A 24,607-nucleotide genomic window follows, 5' to 3' on the forward strand; every position below is an offset into this window, starting at 1 on the left:
TTATATCTGTACTATTTGGCTATGCGCTTATTGTCCATACACAACTGGTTTAATGAGGACTGGTCTGACCCCGGCCTACAGGTTTGAATTGGGCGAGTTAGGCTTGTCCAAAATCCAATCTCTGTTATACGGGGAGTCCATTCTATCCCCCTAACCAGAGGTGGCGCGCTCCGCGCTGTTAGCTTGGTGGGCAGCACTGCGCCACACTCATTGAACGCACAAGCTGACTCAGAGCACGCCTCTCTGGCATGGCACCCAGCTCTGAGAGGTTAGTGGGTTGCAGGGCTTTAGATCTTGGGACCTTATAGGGATTTCGCAATTGGGAGATTTGCGGGCGAGCGGCCATATGCGCTCCTTCCAAGACCTCCGCACCCTGTATTCCTTGCACCTGACAATTCTACAAATATTTCCATCTGCGACACGCTCTCCACGTACACATCTCAGATGACACAAGGATCCCTGTATACAGCCCTCGCGAGTCACAGACTATGCTGGGGGACCTGGGGAAAGGGGGTATCTACCGGACATTGGTCAACAACCTCGCTAGACCGGCTTCGAAGCCAATGGGAGGAGTGGGTGGGTACTTTAGATGAGGAGGACTGGCGCGATGCTCTCATGGCACCCAAGACAGTTACCGCATCAGCTAGACTCCGTCTGGTCCAGCTGTACTATTTACACACAGGAGCTCACAGAAATATTGGTGTGGGAGGTCCCTCACGACCCACAGCACTCTCTCCTTGGAATTACAGATGGGTTGGATGGGTCTAGAAATGAAAAAAAAAATATTCAATACGGCGATGGTGGTGGCTAAGCAAGACATAGCTGCATCCTGGAAATGTCCTGATCCACCTTGCTCGGGGAAGTGGCGGAGAGGGGTGGACTGGTGTGCTACGCAAGAGAAACCCATGTACGAGGCACGAGATTGTCCCAAAAAGTATCGCAGGGTGTGGGGTAAGTGGAGGGAGCTTTGGGATAGTCAAGCAGGGGGTGTTAAATGCATTTCTATTTGTACCTCAAGGGTTCTGAACGCATGGAAATTTGTGCCATTGATTGTGATCTGTCACATTTAATGTATATTGCTGATTGGAATGGTTCATTGTCAAAACAATAAAATTTGCTTATCAAAAAAAAAAATCAAAAAGGTCATCATAGCTGGTAAAAGGTTATATTATGTGCGAATCTTCGCAAGTGTCCAAATGAGATCCTTACAGAACAATCTACTCTAAGTAATGCTAGCATACACGTTTCCAAATGTCTAAGAAACCCTTATCACATGCACACTTCAAGCAAAGACTAACACAATTCTCTTTGAAATCCTTTGAGAGCCACTGATATATGCAGCTTCATTAAGAGGAACACACCACAAGCTTCCGTGAAATAGCTTAATTTTGGGGTCGTTACATTGCTGAGGAACAAAAACAGAGTGATCAGAGCATGAGTCAGTGCTGCCTTTCATTTTATGAAAGAGAAATCTAGTTGGCTCAAGAAAAAAAAAATATTCTTAGATACTATGCAGGGAGAGACTTGAATGGCCTGGAGGGTTAAGAAAGGTAATAGTACCAGTTTAACACCTGATTACACCAATCGGCACCTAAAAGGTAGCCAGTTAACATTTGCTACCAGACGTGGAACTCTTTTTCTGAACTTCTGAATTTGATATAGAAACCTTTTGTTGAAATCTGCCAATTATATAGCATGTAGTGAATTATGTGGCAAGTGTGGTAGATCAGAATTGATGCAGAAAACCCTGCAGCTGCAAAATCACATAACTCCGGTGGTGCCTCAAGTAAAGAAGCAATTATACAGGTGATGACTTTACCAATAGGAATCAAATTGCTAGAATATTCCATAGACAGAAACAGGGTGGAAACACAAAGAGAAAAGTTAATATTTTCTACTCAAAAGTAGTGTTGGATGTTGATCGTAAGTCAAAACCCCAACATCCAGACATTTTATAAAGATTATAAATTGTCCCCAGTCATGTGGACAATAGGAACCTTCACCCACCTCCCAAGCAATGGTGACTGACTAAGATTTGCTTGATCTTAAAGCGTTAGCCTACCAGAAAGAAAAAAAAGATAACTCATTGAGGTGTTCCAGACCTAAGTAAGACCAACAAGCAGTCTTAATTACTAGGTCTTGAAAGCTTCCACATGAAAGTTACTAAACCGCAGTACCGATCGTTGACTCCTACAACAAAGAATGCTTGTGGTGAAATCTCAGTGATGGAACCTGCCATGCAACCAAGTAATATTTGTATCAGCTGTCCATTTTACGGCACCTCCAGGCTTTCTAGGGAATGAAGAAGGCCAAGATCTATCCATGAAGAACTTGAGAAAAACGGGAAATAAGTTTTGTTGTGACTTCAGTTCTCTTAGTCCTTCACCTCCCTCCTTCTCAACTGATTGAGAAAGGCCAATCACCTGCAACCAATCACCCTCTGCTCAAACATAGGCCTGACCTCGAAGCATGAATCAACAACCATCCCCACCAGTCCCAATTTATTTTTTTCTTAATTGGCTAGTATGAGGGCACCACAGGCAATTAACTAATTTTAGTTAGTCAAAAGAGTAGTTATTCATTCCACATATTATTTATAGGCCCTGTAAGAATCAGCTGCTCTGAGGAAGGATGGTGTTTCGGTTGGAAGGCTTAAGAATTACTTTTTGTTTGAAATGAAATTCCAATACCATCTTCATAAAATGGCTTCTGCGACCTGATGAGGCCGCAAACATCTAAGAGAGTCTGCAGGCTTTCAAAATACATGACACGAGCAGCAAAAGGTTGGGAGAAGAGGAGGGCAGGCATGGGTGTAAAACAAATGACAGAATTACTATAATATGGCTGCAGCACCACTTTGCTAATGGGACACTGAAGCCAGGCAGGACGTGAACGACAGTCATGCAGAGCCAGAAGAGGGCAGGGTTACCACCAAGGAAAAGGGCTACATAACGTGAAAAGGTTATGGCAAAAGACGAAAATAAAGTAACTCTAAAGAAGGCCCAGTTGTCATCTCCAGGAATAAAAAGAAAAGACAGCACAGGGTCTCTCAAACAGAAAGGACAGTTACATACATCTACAGGGCCCACAGAAAAAAAATATACACCAAACAAGATTCTGTAGCAAAATCAGTAACAGCAGAAAAGTGAACTGGGGCACGGCTGATTGTAAAGCCAACCAATCCAAATAGCCATCTCTCTGAAAGAACACCAAAGCTTATGGCTCAAGTATACTAAAGATTAACCATGGCATCAAATAATAATTAAGCTCTAAAGACTTCTGCAGCCAAAGAGGTGTTCCAGGTGTAAAATCTGGACAAGAACAGCAGAACCACAGCTACAAACCTATCAGCAGACGCAAAACATGCACAAATTATCTTCGGTGACATGCAAGCCCCAGGCAACGAAGGGGCTAGCCAATTGCTCATTCAGATCTTAAAAACATATGGTTTCTTGCTGCCAAGACTTCTCAAAATCACTTTGAGAAATGGATCATCTTGTCCTAAAAGTGGAAACCAGAGTAGATCACTTAGAAATGTCAGCAACTGATCGGTCACAAGAACAAGACGCTCTCTTCGAAATGGTAGCCTTACCAAATCACATCAGATGCTACAGGACGAAATAGGTGATAATGGAAACCATTCAAGACATAACATCTGGCACATCAGAAGTATCAAAGCAACAAGACCCAATAAGGTACTATTGACTCAGGTCCCAAAACTATTCTACAACTTACTAGTGGTTTCTGAAGACACCAAAATTCTACTAGATCATACACGCAGTTAGTTTCAGCAGAACAGGAACCTGAATTGGGACATTTTGACCAGAGTCAATTTCTTCAGCTTAAAAGAAGTGATATCCATGGCATCAAGAAAAGTGAATTTGATTAAATACGTAGGAGACACAAGTGCAATTTTTCAGAACATCTCAACACAATTTAAAAAGGCGACAATACATATGAACACAAAAAATACCATAGTGTTGTGGCAAACCCTTTTACTGGACGTTTACCTTTAACAGCACAACAAACACCAAGGAATGCAAACAAAAGACAAAGCTTTCTCTCCTAAATCTAAACCACAGAGAGGCAGAAGACAGAGCAGCGGTACAGCTCACAACGAAAGCCAGGCACAGTAAAAAAAATTATCTAACAAGAAAAGAGAAGTATGGTGGCAACGGAATGTATAAAGCAGGAATGGGACACAAGAGGACGAGTAACTGAAATTACTATATGTCCTTTTTGATTATCAATAATTTGATTCATATATTCACCAGACTGTTTACAATTCAACAAACTTTTTTGATGTATTTGATTGATGAAATTATGTTCGATATAAATGGAATTTGTGAAATTTTGTAATACCGCTAACATGGATGTAATACATTCCACCCTACACATCATGTTGGAGAATCTCAACATAGACACCAAAGACCCTAATTAATATAATTACATTAAAAACATGGGCTGAATTTCCCAATGAAACGAAATGCACTGTTAAAATGGTTTGACTTCTACAAGAAACCCATTTATTAGCCAGTATCACATGCCGACCATTGTACCCCATACCCATTACAATTTCACTGCACATCTCACACGAAAAGGGGAGCTATAGAAACAAGCATTTGCAATCCCATAGGTCTCGCAATTACACGAGTTTAAGCTATTGGCATTGTAAATGACAATACCTTTTATTTCTTTTTAAAACGAAAACAAAAATAAAAGGCATTGTTATTTTCAAAGCCAATAGCTCAAACTCGCGTAAATGCGAGACCTATTGCATTGCAAATGCTTGTTTGTAGGTACAGGGAGGGTGACTGTTCTGCCAAGAATCACAGGGCGTTGTGCCAACGCTGAGACTCCAACCCGGTTCCCCAGATTCAAAGTCGACAGTTTTGTCCGTTACGCTATATCCTCTCTCCCCCCAAAAATTGAAGCGGGTGGAAAAAAATAGTGAAAGTGGAGCAAATAATGAAAAAGTAGGGGCGGTTAATCGTAATGTGTGAATCCGAAGTGCAGCTGCGGTGTCTAGTATAGTGTTTACGGTTGGAATGTGTTAAAGTGCAGGCGACATCTGTACACACAAACTGACAAGGGTGTATGGATTTAAAGTCCAGTGATTGTGCACGAGCGTAAATTGAATGAGTGCATGAATTTAAAGTGTAAATCAAATGAGTAATGTGCATTGAAAGGGTTGCGGGGTGTACGTTTAAATAAGTTTCTGAATAACGCGCAGCTGACATAGGTGCACTTAAAGTGCCGAAGGGTGTATTTGTGTAAAGCGCTCTGAGAAGGGAGCCAGGTCCTTTATGAACCCGAAACCGGTCCCAGGATGCTTGTTTCCGGTCCAGGGAAGACATGGCTTGGCAGTTCGGGCTGGACTGTTCCCATGAGGCACAGGGTCAGACTGATTTGCATATGGCCATGTCTGAACTGGGGTGGTGGAGTGAGCTAAAGAATGATGGATTAAACCCAGATCAGTTGACTTGGGGTGTGTTTGATGAACTCAAACGCTCTGTCCATCATCCACTTTGGTATCGCTATGTTCGCCCAAAGTTGGCAGGGTATGCCCAGACGAGAGTCCATTGCACACTTTACAACTGGATTAAAGAGAACCAGGCTGAAGAGCGTTAAGAACCGGAAACCTGTCCCAGGATGGTTATTTCCGGTCCAGGGAAGACATGGCTTGGCAGTTCAGGCTGGACTGTTCCCATGAGGCACAGGGTCAGACTGATTTGCATATGGCCATGTCTGAACTGGAGTGGTGGAGTGAGCTAAAGAATGATGATGGATTAAACCCAGATCAGTTCACTGGGGGTGAGTGTTTGATTTGCTCAAACGCTCCGTCCATCATCCCCTTTGGTATCGCCAGGTCCTTCACCTACAGGGACAGTGCGTCCATTAAAAGCGCAACGAATAATGTTTGAGGGTGCAGTATTCAAAGTGCAGCATGGGTGCATGATTGGTGGTCCGAGGTGTATCGCAGGCTCTTCGAGGTCAGATTTGTACTTGGGTCGGAGCCTTTGATTTCTGTTTACTTTGGGAGAACATCACAGGATTTCTATTGAAAATGTTTGCGTGAGGGCGGCCCTCGCGTGAGACTTCTCCTGCCCAACCGCGCAGTGCCTAGAAGTTTGGGAGGCTCTTTTCTTGAATCTCAGGGCTGGGATGGCCGCCGCTCGCTTCATGTGGATTTGGGGCTGTGCTCTGCTGCTGCTGGCGGAAAGCCCGGGCGGCCAACTTCCTGCACCGCTACAACCTGTACACGGGCGGAGTGGCACAGCAGAACCATGTGCAGACGGCGCAGGGCTTGCCCCAGCTGCAGAACTGGCACCTTGCTGCCAACCGGCACAGGTAAGGATGGACGTGTAGCGCCGTACTGGGGAGCAACGCTTCTAAGAGCCTAAGAGCTTCTTGCTCGAGGAAGAGCGGGGGATGGGGGGGGCAAAGCCAGTGCGTGAGCGAGGAGCTTGTGTAGCGTCCTATAAGGAATGAGCCGTTTCTAAGCGCTTCTTGCTTGAGGAGGTGCGGGGACAGGTAAAAGCCCTGGGTAAGTGTGTGAGTGAGGAACGTGAGTAGCTTCTTTTAAGAAATTAGCTGCTTCCAGGCGCTTGGTTCTCGAGGAAGTGCGGGGACTGGCAAATCCTCTGGCGGCGCTGGGTGAGTGCGCGAGTGAGTGAGGAACTTGAGTAGAAATGACTCGCTTCTAAGCGCTTCCTTCTTGAAAAAGTGCCGGCACTGGTAAGGCCCTCTGAGTGAGTGCGTGATTGTGGAGGTTCCCGTAAAGTCCCTAAGAAAAAACTTGCTTCTAAGCGCTTCCTGCTCGAAGAAGTGCTGGTACTTGGTAAGAGGTGGAAAATATATACACTAATCTATACACCGATCGGTGGTAGCCATTTATCTGGAAAGTAGGTTCTGTGAGTTATATGAAGTTAAAATGTATGGCGCATTGTTCCTCGACGGCCTTTCAAGGCATTTTAGGTCAGATGGGAAGGGCAAATGTCTGCAGTTACCTAAGTAGGTACCCGGGGAAGAGATAGTGAGATGAATATGGTACCGCTACTCACAGTACAGATAGACTGCATGAGCTGTGCTGTAATATTTTTTATTACCCAACATGCTAATTATCCTGTTGACCTCGGAGCGATCAAAGCCTGGGTCAGTCCCGATGGCAGCTGCTATTACAATCCGTGACCCATCGCATAATTCACAGAGTTGTTTTACTGGTTAAGAGTTTGTAATTGGAGCTCCTGGGTGAGCAAGCGCCTCTATGCATGTGCGAGTGAGTAAATTACAAAGCGCCTCGTTGAAACTTCGGGGAACGTAAGGTGGGATGGTAAAGAAAACAAGCAATCACGCCTTGTTGTGGGTACTGAAAGTAAGGCTAACAAGCGCTCGCCATGACGTATTTGCTCAGCTTTTTCTGCCGTCCCACTTGGACGGCCTCGCCTGCTAAAAGGTTTCTTGTCTTTGGCCCCATAAAGATAAGAAACCTTTTGCGACGCAAGGAAGGCAGACGAGACCGTCCAAATGGGAAGGCTCAGAAAGCCGATCAAATACGTCACCAACAGCTCTTTTCCAATGGCTGGCCACCGTTTAGCATAAACGGTGATGCCAGCAAATGGAAAAGAGGGGCGGGGCTTAATGCCCTTTACAGAAAATACCCATCATTAAATCTCGCCAGCGAGACTGCGCATGTGCGCAACCTATGCTAGCGAGACCTAAAAATTACAGAGCTTTAAATTCTTTCACAGAATAAAGACAATAAGGCCATATGTAGACAACATAAAGAAAGGAAAATGCTACTTACCAGTATGCATCTGTTCTTTGCATGTAGAGCTGCGGAGATTCATACTGTAGCATAGATCGCCATCTGGTGTTGGGCTCGGAAAAGAGATGTCCATGTGAATGTATCTAATTAAGATAACGCTGAAACAGATACAGGCTCCGGGGAGGCGGGTGGGCATATGAATCTCCGCAGCTCTACATGCCAAGAACAGATGCATACTGGTAAGAAGCATTTTCCGTTCGAGGCATATGAGCTGCGGAATTCATACTGGAGCATAGACTGTATAGTATGGTCTCCCCTAGCGGTGGTCGCCTGTATCAGTTGCAGTGGTTTGAAAAAGTGTCTTAAGAACAGCCTGGCCTACAGAAGCCTGTTGCTTCGCCTGCACATCTACACAATAGTGTTTAGTGAAGGTGTGTGTTGTAGACCATGTTGCTGCCTTACAAATGTCTTCTAGGAGAATATTCCCTAAGAAAGCCATGGAAGCCCCCAGTTTGCGAGTTGAATGCGCTCTTGGGGGAATTGTTAGCGTATGTTTGCTTTCTGGTAACATATTTGAATGCATTTTACTATCCACCTGCAATTCCAGCTTTGGAGATGGGATTGACTTTATGAGGGGATGAGAAAGCTACAACAAGTTGTTTTGTTTTTCTAAAGGCTTTAGTCCGGTCTATGTAATAAAGTAAAGCTCTTTTGACGTCTAGTGTGTGAAGAGCTCTTTCTGCTACCGAATCAGGGTTTTGGAAAAATTCTGGTAACTCTACTGATTGGTTCAGATGGAAAGCAGAAATGACTTTTGGAAGGAACTCTGGATTTGTCCTGAGAACCACTTTGTTACAATGTATTTGTAAGAATGGTTCTTGTATGGTTAAAGCCTGGATCTCACTTACTCTTCTGAGAGAGGTGATTGCGACAAGGAGGGCTACCTTCCATGTAAGAAATTGTAATTCACATTTATGTAAAGGCTCAAATGGGGGACCCATGAGTCTAGTAAGAACAATGTTAAGGTTCCACACTGGGGAGGGTGGTAGTCTGGGTGGAATTATTCTTTTAAGGCCTTCCATAAAGGTTTTGATAGTGGGTACCCTAAACAATGAAAAGTGTTGTCTGTTTTATAGGTAGGCTGCAAGGGCAGCTAGATGTAATCGGATTGATGAGTATGCTAGATTGCATCTTTGTAGATGTAGCAAATAGCAGATAATGTTCTGAATTGAAGCATCTAATGCATCTATTTTGTTGTTGTTCCAGTAAATTACAAATCTTTTTCTATTTAGCTGCATAGCAAGCTCTAGTAGTGGGGCGTCTGGCTTCTTTAATAATATTCATACATTCAGGTGGGAGGTTAAGGTAACCAAAGTTTAGGACTTCAGGAGCCAGATTGCTAGATTCAGCTGCGCTGGATCTGGGTGCCTGATCTCTCCATGGTTCTGTGTGAGCAGTCTTGGGAAGAGAGGTAGCTTCTGGTGTGGAGAGTTCGAGGATTGTTGAGAACCAAGGTCGCCGGGCCCATGCGGGAGCAACTAGGATCCTTTTGAGAGACTGTTGCTTGAGCGTCCATACTACTAACGGAATGAGTGGTAGTGGGGGAAAAACGTACGCAAATCTGCCTGACCAGTTCATCCACATCTCATTGCCCTTGGACAACAGGTGTGGGAACCTGGCGGCAAAGGTTGGGCATTTTGCATTTGCGTGTGTGGCGAACAGATCTATGTCTGGTTGTCCCCACATTTGGAAGAAGGGTTGAAGAACTTTCGGATGAAGTTCTCATTTGTGTATCTGTTGAGTCTGCCGACTTAACAGATCCGCTATCTGATTGTTCACCCCTGGAAGATGTTCTGCTATCAGATATAGGTTTTGTGGAATAGCTTATCTCCATATGCTTTGCGTTAGATGAGACAGTTCCAAAGAATGTGTTCCTCCTTGTTTTTGTATATAATACATTGCTGTCATATTGTCTGTGCGGACTAGGACAGTTTTGTTGAGAAGATGCATTTGGAATGATTTTAACGCCAGAAATATTGCTAGTAATTCTAGGTGGTTGATGTGGAGCGATTTTTGTTGAGTGGTCCACTTGCCCTGAATTATGTGGTGTAGGAGATGGGCTCCCCAGCCGGAGAGTGATGAGTCTGCTGTTGGCACTATCTGTCGAACCGGCTTTAAGAACAGCCACCCTCTGGAAAGGTTTTGTGTGTTCCACCACTGCAGAGAGCGATGTGTGTGGCTGTCTACCAATACCAGATCTGTAAGTTACCCATGAGCCTGGTTCCACTGACGTGCTGAGCATTTCTGTAAAGGTCGCATTTGAAGTCTTGCATTAGGTACAATGAAAATGCAAGAGGCCATCATTCCTGTGAGTTGCATGAACACCCGCGCTGTAAGAGAGTGCTGTAGCTGAAATTTGGTGATGAGGGTTTGTATACTGGCTATCCTGGTTGGATTGGGATATGCCAGAGCTTTGGAGGTTATCTATTGTGGCCCCTAGATACTGATGTATGTGGGAGGGCTGAAGATGTGACTTGGTGTAGTTTACTGTGAACCCCAAGTTGTGTAGTAGCTGGATGGTTTGGTAAGTGTAATGGACACACTGGTTGTGTGACTTGGCTTATATCAGTCAGTCGTCGAGGTATGGAAAGACTCAGATTTGTTGTCTTCTCAAGTGTACTGCTACTACTGCAAGGCACTTTGTGGACACTCTGGGTGCTGTGGTCACCCCGAATGGAAGGACTTTGAACTAATAGTGTTGTCCGTCCAACATGAATCTTAGGTATTTCCTGTGAGCAGGGTGTATGGGAATATGGAAGTAAGCGTCCATGAGATCTAGTGTGGCAAGAAGTCGCCTTGTTGAAGTAGTGGGAGGACCAGTTGAAGAGTGATCATGTGGAAATGATCTGACTTTATGTAGAGATTGAGGGGTCTGAGGTCGAGTATTGGCCTTAGGGTGCTGTCCTCTTTGGGGATTAGGAAATACAGCGAGTAAACCCCTGTTCCTTGATGCTCTAAGGGAACTAGTTCTATTGCATGCTTTTGAAGCAGTGAGAGAACTTCCTGTTTTAAGAGCGTGAGATGTTCTGTAGACATTGGACGCTGTTTGGGTGGTATGGTGGGTGGGGTGGCTGCAAGTTCCAGGCAGTAACCATACTGGATAATTGGTCTTACCCACTTGTCTGTAGTGATGGAATTCCAGACAGGTAGGAACTGTGATAGTCTTCCTACGACCGGAGTGGAATGGTCTGGAGGGAGTGGAGGGAAGTCACTGCTTGTTAGTTGGGGAGGTGCGAGTGTTGTTGTTACCTCGGCCTCTTCCCTTATTGTTATTTCGCCTGTATCCTCCTCTAAAATATCCCGTTGGAGGATGTTTGTGTGGTGTTTTTGTATGAAGAAGAAGCAGTGTCTGCACTGATGTTCTTGGATGCTCCTCGATAGAAGGAGCATCGAAAGGAGCCACGTGTAGATGGGAGACTGTAATGCTCCCATGGATTTAGCAGTCTCCGTGTCCTTTTTCATTTTTTCTAGAGTGGGGTCTACAGTCGGTCCAAAAAGTTGTTCCTGATTTACCGGCTGATTGAGGATAGTCGTTTGTACCTCCTGTTTGAAGCCAGAGATGCGCAACCAGGCATGTCGTCTGAGTAACACGCTAGTGTTAATGGACCTGTGAGGCGGTGTCTGATACATCAAGGGTACACTTAATTGATGCATTAGTTACTTTTTTCCCCTCTTGAATTAAATCATTGGCCTTGGTCTTATATTGGTCAGGTAAATTTTGCAATAGGGTTTCCAGTTGGTCATAGTGAACCCTATCGTATCTAGCAAGTAATGCCGGTGTATTGGCTATCCGCCAGTGATTAGTGACTTTGGCAGCAACTCGTTTGCCAGAAGCATCTAATAATTTAGACTCCTTGTCCGGAGGTGGCGCATCACCGGAGGTCTGAAAATTGGCACGTTTTCTAGCGTTAGTTACCACTAGGGAGTCTAAAGGAAGTTGACCCTTGATGTAGGTGGGATCATTAGGGGCAGGTTTAGATTTCTTTTCAATCCTGGGATTGAGAATTCTAGCCCTAACAGGGTACTTGTCAGTTGCATGTTTAATGACACCTTTTAACATCGGCAGAGTTTGTACAGTCTTTAGTGACTGTTCAAAGGTGTCTATTAGAAAGTCCTCCTCTGCGGGGTCTGAATGCATTGGAACCCCATGGTACTGAGCAGCCCTATGTACAAGCTGCCTAAAACCAATATTGTCATCTGGGGGAGATGGCTTTGTTGGGTATGCATGGGGATCAGGGAGGTCTTGAGGATCTACTGGGTCATCATAATCGTCCCAATCGTCCTGTGTCGTCATCAGGGTCAGTAAAAGGGTCATTGTTGCCTCCCCCATCCCCTCAATCATCATCCTCCTGTGGTGGTAGTGAGTTTGGTGGAAGAATAGGAGAATGTGGAGGAGAGACAGGCTTAGTAGGAAGAACAGGAGAAGAGGGTCGTAAAGGTAAAGTAGCACAGTCTTTCCTTTTTACAGGCACTGCAGGAATGTCTGGGGTGTCCAATTTCCTCTTCTTGTGTGGAACAGCAGCCACATGTCCTTTTTTGGGGGTCTATGTGGAGAGTCTTTTGTTTCGGATCGATAAGACCCGGTCGGATAAGTTCTTCCTGTTATGCAGTCGCTTTCGGCGCCAATTTTTTCGAGCGAGGATTGGATTTCTGCTCCGGAGCCTCGGAAGATGGTTTTGGGTCGGCTTCGATGTGGAGGCAGAAATCTGTTTCGGTTCCAAATATCTTGATTTCGGACCCAATGCCTTTGCCTTTTGGCGCCGAGGGGGGGGGGGGGGGGGGCGGTGACGGCGTCTTTTTGGGAGTAGGCTGCGCTCCCGTCTTCAGTGCCGATGGCGCCTGCGGGACACTGATATGCGGCTTGCTCGGTCCCAAGCCGCCGGAAGGCTTGTCCTTTATGTTTGGAGCCGGGCCCTGGGACAGGGCTTCTGAAGCTTGTTTTGGGTCGTGACTGGGGCCAGCAGGTGAAGTCTTGACCAGGGCCTTCTTTTTTGAGGTGGGATTGGGGTAGGGGCAGTTGTACTCACTCGTTGACCTGGAGTGATGTGGTCGTCTGCTTCGGACACGATTTCAAGATCCTCAGAATCCTCCTACGGGACATCGGGGCCTTCAGCGAAGATGTTCGCCGGAGCTGCTCACTGCGCCATGATGTGTCATCGGGCCCGGCGATCACGGATGGTCTTTTTGGATCAAAAGGAGGCGCAGGGCTGGCAATTATTCTCATTGTGCTCTGGCGAGAGACACAGGTTACAGACCTTGTGGTGGTCACTGTGTGGGAATCTAGCCTCCACACTGGGGGCATTTTTTAAATGGAGTCCTTTCCATGAGCCGCAGGCCCAAACGGCGTCGATAGGCCCAGCGACCCGCGTCGACGACCGGAATCGAATATTTGAGGAGCGTGTCAAAGATCATGCGATCGAGAACAATACCGTAGAGTTTATGATGGTTTGCGCATCATAAAGGTTTGGAGAATATGGTGCCGAACCGGAGCGCAGAAGTTACATCCGAACCAGATGGCAGAAAAAAACAATCTGATGGAGTCAATGCCCATGCGCACTATCGTCCAAGGGAGGAGTCACCTATCTTGTGACTACAAAATACTTTTTCCAAGACAACAACAAGGTGCAAGCATCTGAGCCCAACACCAGATGGCGATCTATGCTACAGTATGAGTTCCGCAGCTCATATGCCTCGAACATAGCTTTAAATTACTAGTGAGATGGCATCCAACTCCTGTAAGTCTACACCCACCGCTCGGAACACCTGATGTGTGCTGGAACGGATGTGGGGTAAGAGGCACTAAAACATCTGTGCAGTGGGTCCAAAACATTCTGTATGAAGAGACGAACACAAATCAAAGAGATAACCAAATGGACTGGATTTTAACCCTTTCACACAGTTGTTGGGAGACTCAGGAGATGATTCTAAGTGCCCTCTCACTACAATGATTGGTAAACAACAACCGTTCCCAATAGAACGGACATGTTTGAAAAAGCATGGTTACTCTTACAAACATTTATAAAGAATCAGGTGAGACAAAGAACAGACCCTGGACACGGTCTAAAATATTTCATAGATTTGGCATATACAGACCCAGCTGCCCATTAAGAATCGGAGATAAATGGTTGAAAAAGCGATGAACACATACTTTGTTACTATTCACTGTTAATGATAAACAACTTAAAAAATTATGGAAAATACTTAAGGTAAGACATGAAAAATGTAAAAATCACTGTACTAGAACTCAGTCTTAAGGGAGGAAACTGAACTGAATACTTACTTGAAGCTTCACTGTTATGTACAGGACATTGACAATATGTCTATAAGAACTTATAAAATGTTCGTAAAGAAAATAGGTGGTTGTAGCGGAGTAGTGTTTTTAGAAGGATTTCTCATTTTCAAGAAGTGTCATAACAGACATCACATAAAGAAGTCTGTACATGATTTAGGTCATTTTGAAGAGCTAATGGTGGAGGTAAAGGCATTTGCTTTTATATTACTATCAAGTGAAGTCCTTCGATGGACCACATATCTCAGTAACACATAATTTTGATATGCCCAAGACTTATTTTTCAAGAAGTAGGCTCTAGAGTTAAGAGTTAGGAAGAGTTGGAAAATCAGTACCTCTTGTGAAACCGGAGACCCAGATTATCAGACTTCCTGGTATGGGTGTTCTGGGGAGCCTTTTCATATCTTTCACCAACCAAACACCTGCACACATTGGATAGTTAACATCATCTTTGGCTCTCCATCTTAGCTTGCCTACTACGGACAAATCTCCCACCTCCCACTGCTGAGTAAGATAACTTCTTGGAGAAATCAAGACCACTCTCTTCCATGGTTACCAAGGTTACCAGAGAGAAAGCAGACAAAAATGCAGCACCAAGATTGCCACAATCCAAGTAGTCAACACTCCTCTCCAAATCAGTGTAAATGGCAACCTGCATCTAATCAACTTGTTGGATCTCACTGCATTCTTCAACTCGGTTGATCATCGAACCCTATTCAACATCCTCACTGCAAGAATTTGATGTGATGGCACTATATTTTAGTGTTTTTTTCTTACTCAAAGAACAGATCACAGCCATCCAGGTAAACACCTCCAAATACCTTTGACCTTCAGAGTGCCACAATGATACATATTACCAGTCATCATAAACCTATATGTGTAAAAACCTGGGTGTTCTCCTGGGCAACAGAAAATTGAGATCCATCAGTATGCAGCCAGTTTCCAACTTCACCTAAAAATCACATCAGGAAATTGCGTGCCACAGAATTATTGTCCATAAGGAAGGAGTAGAGTGTGAGATAGTGGAGGAATTAATAAACAGGCTGAGTTTTTTGGCTCGGTACACAGCGAGCAGGATCTTTTGTCAGATTTCATGGCAGATATGGACCACAGGTCAATGGGGAAGCTCTTCTCCACCCCCAACCCAAGCCTTACACCAACCGATGTTAATTACAAGACGCCTACACTATTGCCACTGAAATGTGATCTTGAGACCGAGCAGATCACTTGGCAAGGTCCAATATAAACAAGTCAGGCTCGGTTGTATTTCCAGGCTTTATCCCCGAGATGTAAAAAGCAAATAGATCCTTTGATGATAAGAAAACACTCTTGAGAGGAGCACTCTATCTAATGTTCCTGTCCCTCCCTGCTGGGAGAAGTGGCAATTGGCAAAATGCATTTCTTCACCAGGCCTATAACAGTCATTCATTTTGCAAAAGTCATCTTCGAAAGGTCGCCTGTGGTCATCCCTTTGAGCTGTGGGTATTGGTGATGCAGCTGACTTAGGTCAGATCTATTCCACCTCACACCCAAAACATAATTACCACAAACTTCCCCCCCCCCTCCCCCGCCCAAGGAATTAAAAACGAGGGAGTCAAATTGAGGAGCTCTGGCTCTCACTTGTACAGGATGGCCATCAAGGCTTACAATAGGAAAGAGAGAACATGGTGAGCCAAAGGAATGCTTTTCCATTTTAATTAATTTGGCAGGTCTCCAACTCTATCTTCCCAAAGTGCTTATAGCTATTTATAGTAATTTACACAGCTTCACTTCTGTTACCTGAGGTCCTGATGCAGTAATCTAGTATGGCAAAACTAACCAAGTACATTATGAGAAGTCTACCATACCTAGAGTCCTGTCCCTGACTTACAAACTCATTTTGGGTTGTGCCGTTTCATTATGCCTGCCTGGTTCATGAGACCTGTGCCACCCTCCTGTATGTTTAGACTCAGTGGGGTGAACTCAATGTGTGCGGTAACAAATGCAAAAAAAATGCTGAATTTCCCTACACTGTTTTTGTAATTACGTTTGATGCATAAGAACATTGTAGCTGGAGATGCTCTGAGGTTTATTACTAAAAATAATAACTGGCAAATTAGCTTTTTTCTGACTAATTTCAGATTCATTGAAACAGCAGGCACACTATTGTATTGATTGGAAATGATGGGCAAATACGGAGTCTTACTTGGACTTCCCAACAGGAAACTACGTTATACAAGCCGCAAACTCCACAGTGGAAATATCTATATGCATTCCACAATCAAGGCAGAGTGACACATACAGATTTGTAGTGCAGGTCTCCAGTGGGCAGCAGAAACTGGCTGTGAAGTTCAGATTTAAAGTTGGGACATAATCATTGGCATGACCAGGAATATCACTGGCATAACATCTCAGCATTGACCATTATATATATATTAATTAAACTGCCTAGAATAGATATCTATCCTACTTTGATCTGGAGTTGTGGGCACGGTACAGCCAACCTCATCCTCTTGGATGGCATTGCTAATTGATAGACATTCTTGCAGGTCTACAGTTTTTCTGTCCTAGGGCGTTTTACAGTGGTTAATCCCCTTGGGTTCCTTTCATGACACATCTTTTGTGTCCAAGATCGAAGAATTGCAGGGTTCACAGGAGGGAAGTTTGCTGGATGGTAATAAACTCTCCTACCAGAGAGGCAGATATGATCAATTTAAACAATACTGAAGACGCATTATGCACACAGTTTGACAAACTGAACAAATGAGCCTTGATTAACAGGACAGGGGACGACAGCAGTGTTTATACACACAATGCAATTATTGTTTTTTAGGAGATCTATAATCATGCCTGCCCAGCACGGATATTCATCAATGAATGACATTTTCCTAACCTGTGATGTTATACTGTCCCGATTATATGCCTACCTGAGAAGATGCTGGCAACATAAAATCATCAGAAAAGTAATGGATACAGAATATGCCGCTGGAGGAAAACTGCTGCAGTGCCTTTCAGAGGACTATATGTTATCATCCTTCTCTAAAGCAAGGCCGGAGCATAGGTATCGAGTTTGGATATTTATCCAAGCAGGAAGAGATTACAGCAGCACTTTGGTGAATTGGGGAAAGGAAGAGGGAAAAAAAATCATCTTTAAATACCGAATGTAGCAATGTGTTTGGGAATACATGCTCCAGAGAGTGGAGACTTCAACTGGGTGCCACTAGACTACAGTCTAGAAACCTGGGCTGGCCATCTGCCCAACAGTATTAAGAAAGTATAAGGAATTTCTCTCTTATAGACTGCAGAGTAGTTTCCTCAATTTCTTGAAGTTTTACTTCCTTTTTAACAGGAACAAATAAAAATAGTTCAGCCCAGTTGTCTATTAAGCTTCCTTTTCAATTAAAATTGGAATTTTAATTCACGTCCTGGACTCTTACTCAAAGAGGGGGGGGGGGGGGGTGTTCAATGGTTATGGGTATTAATAAAGATTCCATATTTGAGAACTGCCAACACTCTCTGCACCAAGTCAGTAGCTGGTGTCTTCAGCAGCCGGTCAGCAATGCATTCAGGACAAGAAAACGAAGAAAAAGCAACACCATTATCAGAAAAACAGAGCTACTAACTCTGTCAACAGGCAGAGAGCACTGCCAGTGGCAACAAGCAGGATCACCCTGAGCACACTACCAGCAAAATGAGCGAACACCATAAAAATGAACTCACACAGAGCCAGAAAAGCACAAAGCTTCCACACATGATTTATTGAAGAGGGTTCGCTGCTCAGGATATGCTGGTTCTGGTCATCCCAACTGAGTTTTGCAGACTGAGACCGAGACAAATGTTCAGTTAAACTATCCAGTTAGGACGGCCTCCCCAAAGATACAGTGCAAGGGAGCTTCAACTTGACAGGTCCTCAGCACCACCAGCGAACCCTGAAGCTTTATTATGGTACAAGTGCTCTAAAGGGCACACTTGTTCTGAGGTCTCTATGCAACATAGCAGGTACCCCATGAAATGTAGATGGCTCAATGAGAGAGGTCTTGAGGTATCTGGTTTATTTAATCATACTGAGAGTTAGCGCCCTCTCGAGCGCCTTGCAAAAGTACCACGCAAGCGTGAAGAGACTGAGCAATATCCCCTTGCTATCAAAGGGGAAGAGCAATAAGCAAGTAATCGAGCCTGGTTTTTTATTGCTGTGCAGAAAGAAAACATCTCTATGCACTTGCAGGAAAATATTAGCAAATACCCTGGAAAGGAGCCAAGGAGCAGAGCCCCATACTGACAAAGGGGCAATGTGCACCTACTCTCATTTTAGATGAAGCGCAAAGGAAGTCTACACCATCTTGTGAGCAGCACTTCTTCCCTGCACATGCATGTAAGTAGACCTATTTTACTCTTCAACCATTGGAGGCAAGCACCTTTCCTTCCTCAGAGGGAGGGGAGGTGCTGGTGTAGATAGATAGAGATAGTAAGAAAGAGATAAATACGAGTGAGATTCAACCTCTCTCTACTTTATGGAATTAAACCTCCTTTTCTTTTCCTCTGTGGGTCATCTACGTATCTTTTCTGTACACAAGGAAGCCAAGCTCCGATAACCTAGCAAATCCCTCTGCACGTGAAGCTCTCCGGGGTCTTCCTCTGTAGAGAATAGCTATCCGAGCTCCTATGTGTATGTAAGTGATTCAAGGGAGCATCTAGAGCACATGCAGGTGTAAGGGGTGGGAGGATTCAATATAGGTCTATTGCTGCAAATGTTTGATAACAAGACCTCAGTGGAAACTCCACTCTATTATACATGCAGGAAGGTGCCCGACCTCTGTGCAAGAGCATAGATAGGACTCAGGGTATGCAATAGTTAACTTTCATCTAATCTATGCATGCAGGAGCAAATCTGGATCTTTCGCTACATGCACAATGGACTAGTGCGCTGTCTGCAGAGGTGGCAGGGCCACACACTCACTTTCTCTGTACATGCAGGAAAGAACAGAAGACTTCCATTCTGGGCATTGATACAGGTGGGACTAAGTGTAGGCTGAAGGTTTGTTGGCACAGTAAGAGGCAGAGTAAACTCTCCCATACAATCAACAGTTGTCTTCGGGTTTCATGAGGGCCCGAGTCACGCCACAGGTCCTCCGGGAGAAGCTGCAAGAGTCCTTTATCCAGCTGTGCCCATCACTTTGCCATATGGACCAGCAAGATATTCTCACCCCTGATAAACATCTGGTTTATGTGTCGAGTGTGCACTTTCTGATAGTCCACCTTAGGCCTGTGCGGCCTCGTCAGTGTTTGCCCTTTCACACCTGTGCTGCTCTTGCTCTCACTCTGCTTCACCAGTGGTGTTGAGCTGGTTGGTTTTTCAGGCAGTGTTTGCAACTCTTCGTCTTTCTTTCTGGTCCCTTGCCTTCTACTGCTTCGCCTGGCAGTGTCATGCTTTCCAGGCACAGTCCAATCCTTCTCTTTCTCTGCCTTGTATGTAGATGACTTGGAGGCTTGAGGCTCAGTCGATTCCTCGGCGGTGGTCCTGCAGGATTCCTGCAGCTTCAGTCGGTCAAAGAGCTGCAAGAAAAATACATGAGAAAAGATTTGGTTACGCTGAGTATGTTCTCCATATCATGCGTCTTATTACACGAAGGGTACAATTAAACACACTCTGGGGGTTTCATGCTCACAGCATTGCCAGGACCTCCAGCATTTCTGCTATTGCAAAATAAATCTGTTGCCTCACCATCGTTCTGCTCTGCAGCTGCTCATAGCACTGCAGCACTAGCACCCTCGTCAAGCTTTGAAAGGGCAAACATCGGAGGCAACCCATGCTATTCCAGCACCGAGGCAGCTCTGGAGATGCACCTCAGCCTACTGATGATGATCCAGTATTGATGTCTTCACAAGTTGCTCAACAGGTGACCCGAATTAAGTGTTCTATGGCCTTCTGTTTTTACAATAAATAACTCCTTTTTTTTATTGAATGCCACTTTTTTCTGTAAATTCACATTCTGGTCTCCAGGTGAAATTTTCTCCTCAACTGTAACGTGTTCTCTAGGCAAAAGAAGGAAGGCTCCTTAAAATAAAATATGCCCCTAACATACATCAAACACAACTTGGCTAAGTCGTGCAAGTTCTAAATGTACCTCAAGAGATTAAATAAAAGTAATGTGCATATTTTCACACTGCCACTGTTACATCTGTGTAAATAATGGAAAGCACACGGTTCAAAACCTGATCCTAGTTTAAACCAGCTGGATAAGAAGTTAGACTCACACTAATGTATGCCCTGTGTCCTGATCCGAGACAGGAATTAACATAATTTTACCCAGTGAAAAACTATGGGCACACGGCACTGCAAAAAAAAATTCTTCCCATTCCTAAAGTTGGACATTGTTGACTTTAAAAAAAATCTTTAGGTTTTCCAACAATTAAATAATACTTATCCCACAGATATTGTTAGAACAATAAACTGTCCACAATACGAGGTTGAATTAAAGCAAACAAACAAGAAACCACCAAGAGTTACTTTAGTACTTTCATTATTCCAAAGAAAACAGATTTCAAGATTGAGAGTGTATTCCGTAGGGGCTCGCTCAGAGTAGTGCAATACATATTGCAGACATGTCTATTATTAGTCCCAACCCAGTTCACCTGCTGCTTGAGACTGCATACTCGCTATATTTTAAGCCTGAAGTTCGAATCTCTTTAACAACAACGATAAACCTAAAACCAACTGATCCTGCTAAGTGGACCTTTGCCTCCTACCTTCCCACGTACCTAATCTAGTCCCAGTGGAGCTATTAGGGTGCATTTTCATCTGGATCTTCAGAGACACCCATTTATCCTATCAAGTTGGACCACAGGGTCATTTTGGACCACTCAACTTGGGATGTTCAAAGGTGGTCGGACTTTAAAGATTCAGTGCCTATATTACCTTTTATCTCTTGGGTGTTTTTATACTGGAAAGTCGGGTTGATGTTCCACATTCCTTTAAACCCACAGATAACTGCTGTGCTACTTAAAAAGTGTGTAACTTAAAAGAAATGTGTGCAGACCAATATATAAAGGGGGATTCTTTGTCCTTCTCGGCCACTTGGGTGCAGTTTGGAAAGGTTCAAGTATAAAGCAAGAGGGGACATTTAGGGCAGCTGTCAGCATCGCAGACACACGTGCCGAGACTCATCAGTCCTGCCCTTCAGTACATGCATGTTAATTCCACATGTAAGCCTACATACAGCATAGTCAATGCACCTCACTTCTGATCTACAGAGCTTCAATATTCCAGTAATGGGGCATCACCTTTTAACATTACAAACTTCGCTCTACCACCATCACTCCTGCGCATAAGCACTCGCGTCCTATCCATTCCTACCCTCCTGGCCCACACAAACCCAGTTCTTCCTCCGACCATTATGCACTACTGTCAGTTTTGCACGGGCCTGATGTTACACCATCCCTGCAAATACTAGTAACGCCGCTCATGCTCTTACGGTCACCTCACACCCTGGACTTGCACCTCCTTTTGTCTTGTTGGTGAAGCCTGCATACACCTACCACGCAGCTACTGCACCCGCTGTCCACTCGATCACTTCACATGTACCTGCCTAGACACCTCAACTCCAATCTATGCAGAGATAATATGAAATGACCATAAGATGCACCCGGTCTGCATCTAGACATACCCTTGTAAGAGTCAGCTGAGGCTCATGGTAGAAGGCCTTTCCAAGCACAGGTTTGCGGTAGGTTTCATCCACATCCGTCAGTGCCTAAGGAAGAAAACAAGAACACAATAAAACTGCAAATAAGAGGCACTGATGCTAGCACAGGGCAGCACTACCACCGAATATCAACCCTGTCTGGGAAGTGCATGGTAACTGCACTGGCATTGTGAAGGACGGTGTGCTGTGAAGGGCATTACCAGTAAAATCAACTACATGTTGGGGACTGTGAGAAAACAGCCCCCACTGTTCGCATGCTTTGTGGATTATTCTGCAGCATTCGATGGCGTCAATAGGAATTTGCTGTGGAGGAAATTACAAGACTGGGGGATTCCGACTACACTGTTGAAAGCAATCACTGCTCTCTACACCGGAACCTGGGTACGAGTGAAAGTAACGATGAACTCGGCGACCAAAAAGATTTACACAGATCGTGGTCTAAAACAAGGGTGTGTATTGGCACCCCTGCTTTTCAATCTCTACACTGCAGACCTTGGTAAAACAATCTCCAAAGCGAATTTGTTACCCCCGAAAATTGGGCCTACCAGACTGTTTTTACTGCAGTATGCAGACGACATGGTGCTTATGGACCATACCAAAACGATTACTGGATGCATTAAACATCTATAATAATGAAAATGACCCAAGAGTAAATGTAGGGAAAACAAAAGTTGTCATTTTCGGGAAGTATGCGAACAAACAAAAAAAAAAAAAAACATGGCAAATGGGTAACCTGAAAGTAGCTACAACAACTAAATACAATTACTTAGGGGTTTGGATTATGAGCAGTGGGAAGTCTGCAGCACATAATGCATCTATTGAATCAAAAGCGAAGGCAGTGACGTACGCCCTGTGCAAACTAAACTCCAAATTAAGTAGTCCAACAACAGGTCCCATTAGAAAGGTTATAAGAGCCAAGCTACTCCAGACAATTACATACAGCCAACTAGCATTTCCCGCGGCATCAATTAACATCACGGAACGTGCCAATTGCCGGGCATTGAAACAGATCTTTCACATCCCCGCCCATGCTCGGAACACCTTGGTACGTCTTGAATTTGGGCTAAATAAACAGCGTTATGAACATTGGGCATCGTTTGTTCGTTATTATCGAGGGGTCTGTGCTGCCCCCCCAAACACAATGAAGGCAATCTTTTTTTTTTTTTTTGAAGACCTTTATTGATAGAAAAAGGGCAAATACAAGTCAAACAAGGAGCCCGGGGGGGCTCACACATAAGGTACATTACCACTTACTGAAAACACAGAGGATATATTACAGAAGGACTGAGGTCAAGTTTTAAAAGTTTTCCTTGTAGGATAGACATAAGCAGGATCTCGTAGCACAACAAGTCAATACTGGCGTTAAACAATCAGGATAGATAATCTTATAGCAGTAGAAAACACCAGAGTCGCTACGTGGCACCCAAAAAGGAACGTCTGAACCCCAGGGAAGGAAAAAGGACAAAGAATAGAAGGCCCATAGAACAAAAAGAAAAAACAAAAAAGAAAGCAACCCCACCCCCCAAGTGCCCCCCACCCTGCACCCCTGCAGCTGGCTACGGCCTTTCCCCCCCTAGCAGTGTGCCTGTCGCCCAAGAAAAGGAGTCCCGAAATATAGAAAGTAAGAAAAAGAGAGAATCCGAAAACTCTTATAAAATTAAGAAAGGTGGGGAGGAGCCCACTATTCGTCCCCCAGCTCCGCCATCTCGCACCCATAATAGCAACAGTAGTCTAACACCCAAGAGTAATAACATGCCCGGTATGACGAGAAAACTGGGGTCACAGCAGCAGCGCGCAGGGTAAGTAAGGCAGCAACACCCCACCGAAACATCCAAAATATCCACAAGGAATCTTCAAGCCATGATTGATAAGCGTAAGCCCCCGCAATAGTCTTCTAGCACCACCGATACATGTCCCGGTCACTCAGAGAAAACTAGTTCCCCGGCTGCCCTACCCACAAGAACGGTGCAAAACATTTATCAACGGAGGAGGGCCAACCCAAGAGAACAAAAGAAAAATCAACAGACGTGTATCCGGCCATCACCTCCCGGGCCCCCATGCAAACCATACCCAAAGTCCAGCGTTCTCGTCAGTCCAGCACAGTCCCAGGAATGTAGTTACCGGTATCAGGGCAAGAAAAAGACAAACTCAACCCTGACCCCTACGTGCCAGTGCGCCAGCATAATGCAGTTGCGGCGTAGTCCCGCAGAGCAGGAAGAGCAGCCGATGTGAACACCCAGAGAGATGGCAACAGCCAGTAATCGCCATCCAAAGCAGGACAGTGTTATCCCCAAGAGTGCAGTACGGGTAGGCATACAGCGATAGTCCACCAAAAGTGGGCAACTCACTCCCGGGCAACATGTGCAGAGTAAGCAGAGCGATCTTGTCAGCAATACCCGCTGGCGGTGGTAGTCCTGGCATCCGACGGCGAACCTCTAGGTTCCGTCCAAAGATAGAATGCACTGTGTCCTCCATAGGTGCGACAGTCCGAGCGGCGGTGATGGTAAGTTCACTCACAATCAGTTCCTCTACGTCTCCCCGGAGAGGCTGCACACGACTGCCGAGTCCTGGGCTCGGCGATCCGCCCCGCGCACAGCCGCCCGTCCGGTCAGCCAAGGAGAGAACGGGCACGGCGTCGTCTAGCCGGCGCTCCAGGTCACGGGCGTTGGAACAGAAAGCGGCTCGCATAGCAGCCAAAGCTTCCAGGACGTCGCCGATACTCACGGGCATAGCGTGAGAGGATGAGATGCCAGCTCCCTGTTCCCGGAATCCGCAAGCGTGTGGCGACCCTCGAGCCCAGTCTTTAGCGTA

At 45.0% G+C, this 24,607-nt stretch overlaps 1 protein-coding gene across 1 annotated transcript in view; it reads right to left on the reverse strand.

Moving 5' to 3' along the window:
- Positions 1-17,823: 17,823 nt before the first annotated feature.
- LSM11 (LSM11, U7 small nuclear RNA associated) overlaps positions 17,824-24,607 on the reverse strand; it is a 29,882-nt gene continuing 23,098 nt past the window's right edge. The window contains exons 3-4 of the mRNA XM_085617598.1: positions 21,761-21,844; positions 17,824-19,649 (exon numbers count right to left, since the gene is read on the reverse strand). Of these exons, the coding sequence (XP_085473724.1) occupies positions 19,266-19,649; positions 21,761-21,844 (468 nt within the window). The 3' untranslated portion in view covers positions 17,824-19,265. The remainder of the gene's footprint in view (positions 19,650-21,760; positions 21,845-24,607) is intronic.

The sequence above is a fragment of the Triturus cristatus genome, chromosome 7 (assembly GCF_964204655.1).
Source record: "Triturus cristatus chromosome 7, aTriCri1.1, whole genome shotgun sequence".
Lineage (NCBI taxonomy): Eukaryota > Metazoa > Chordata > Amphibia > Caudata > Salamandridae > Triturus > Triturus cristatus.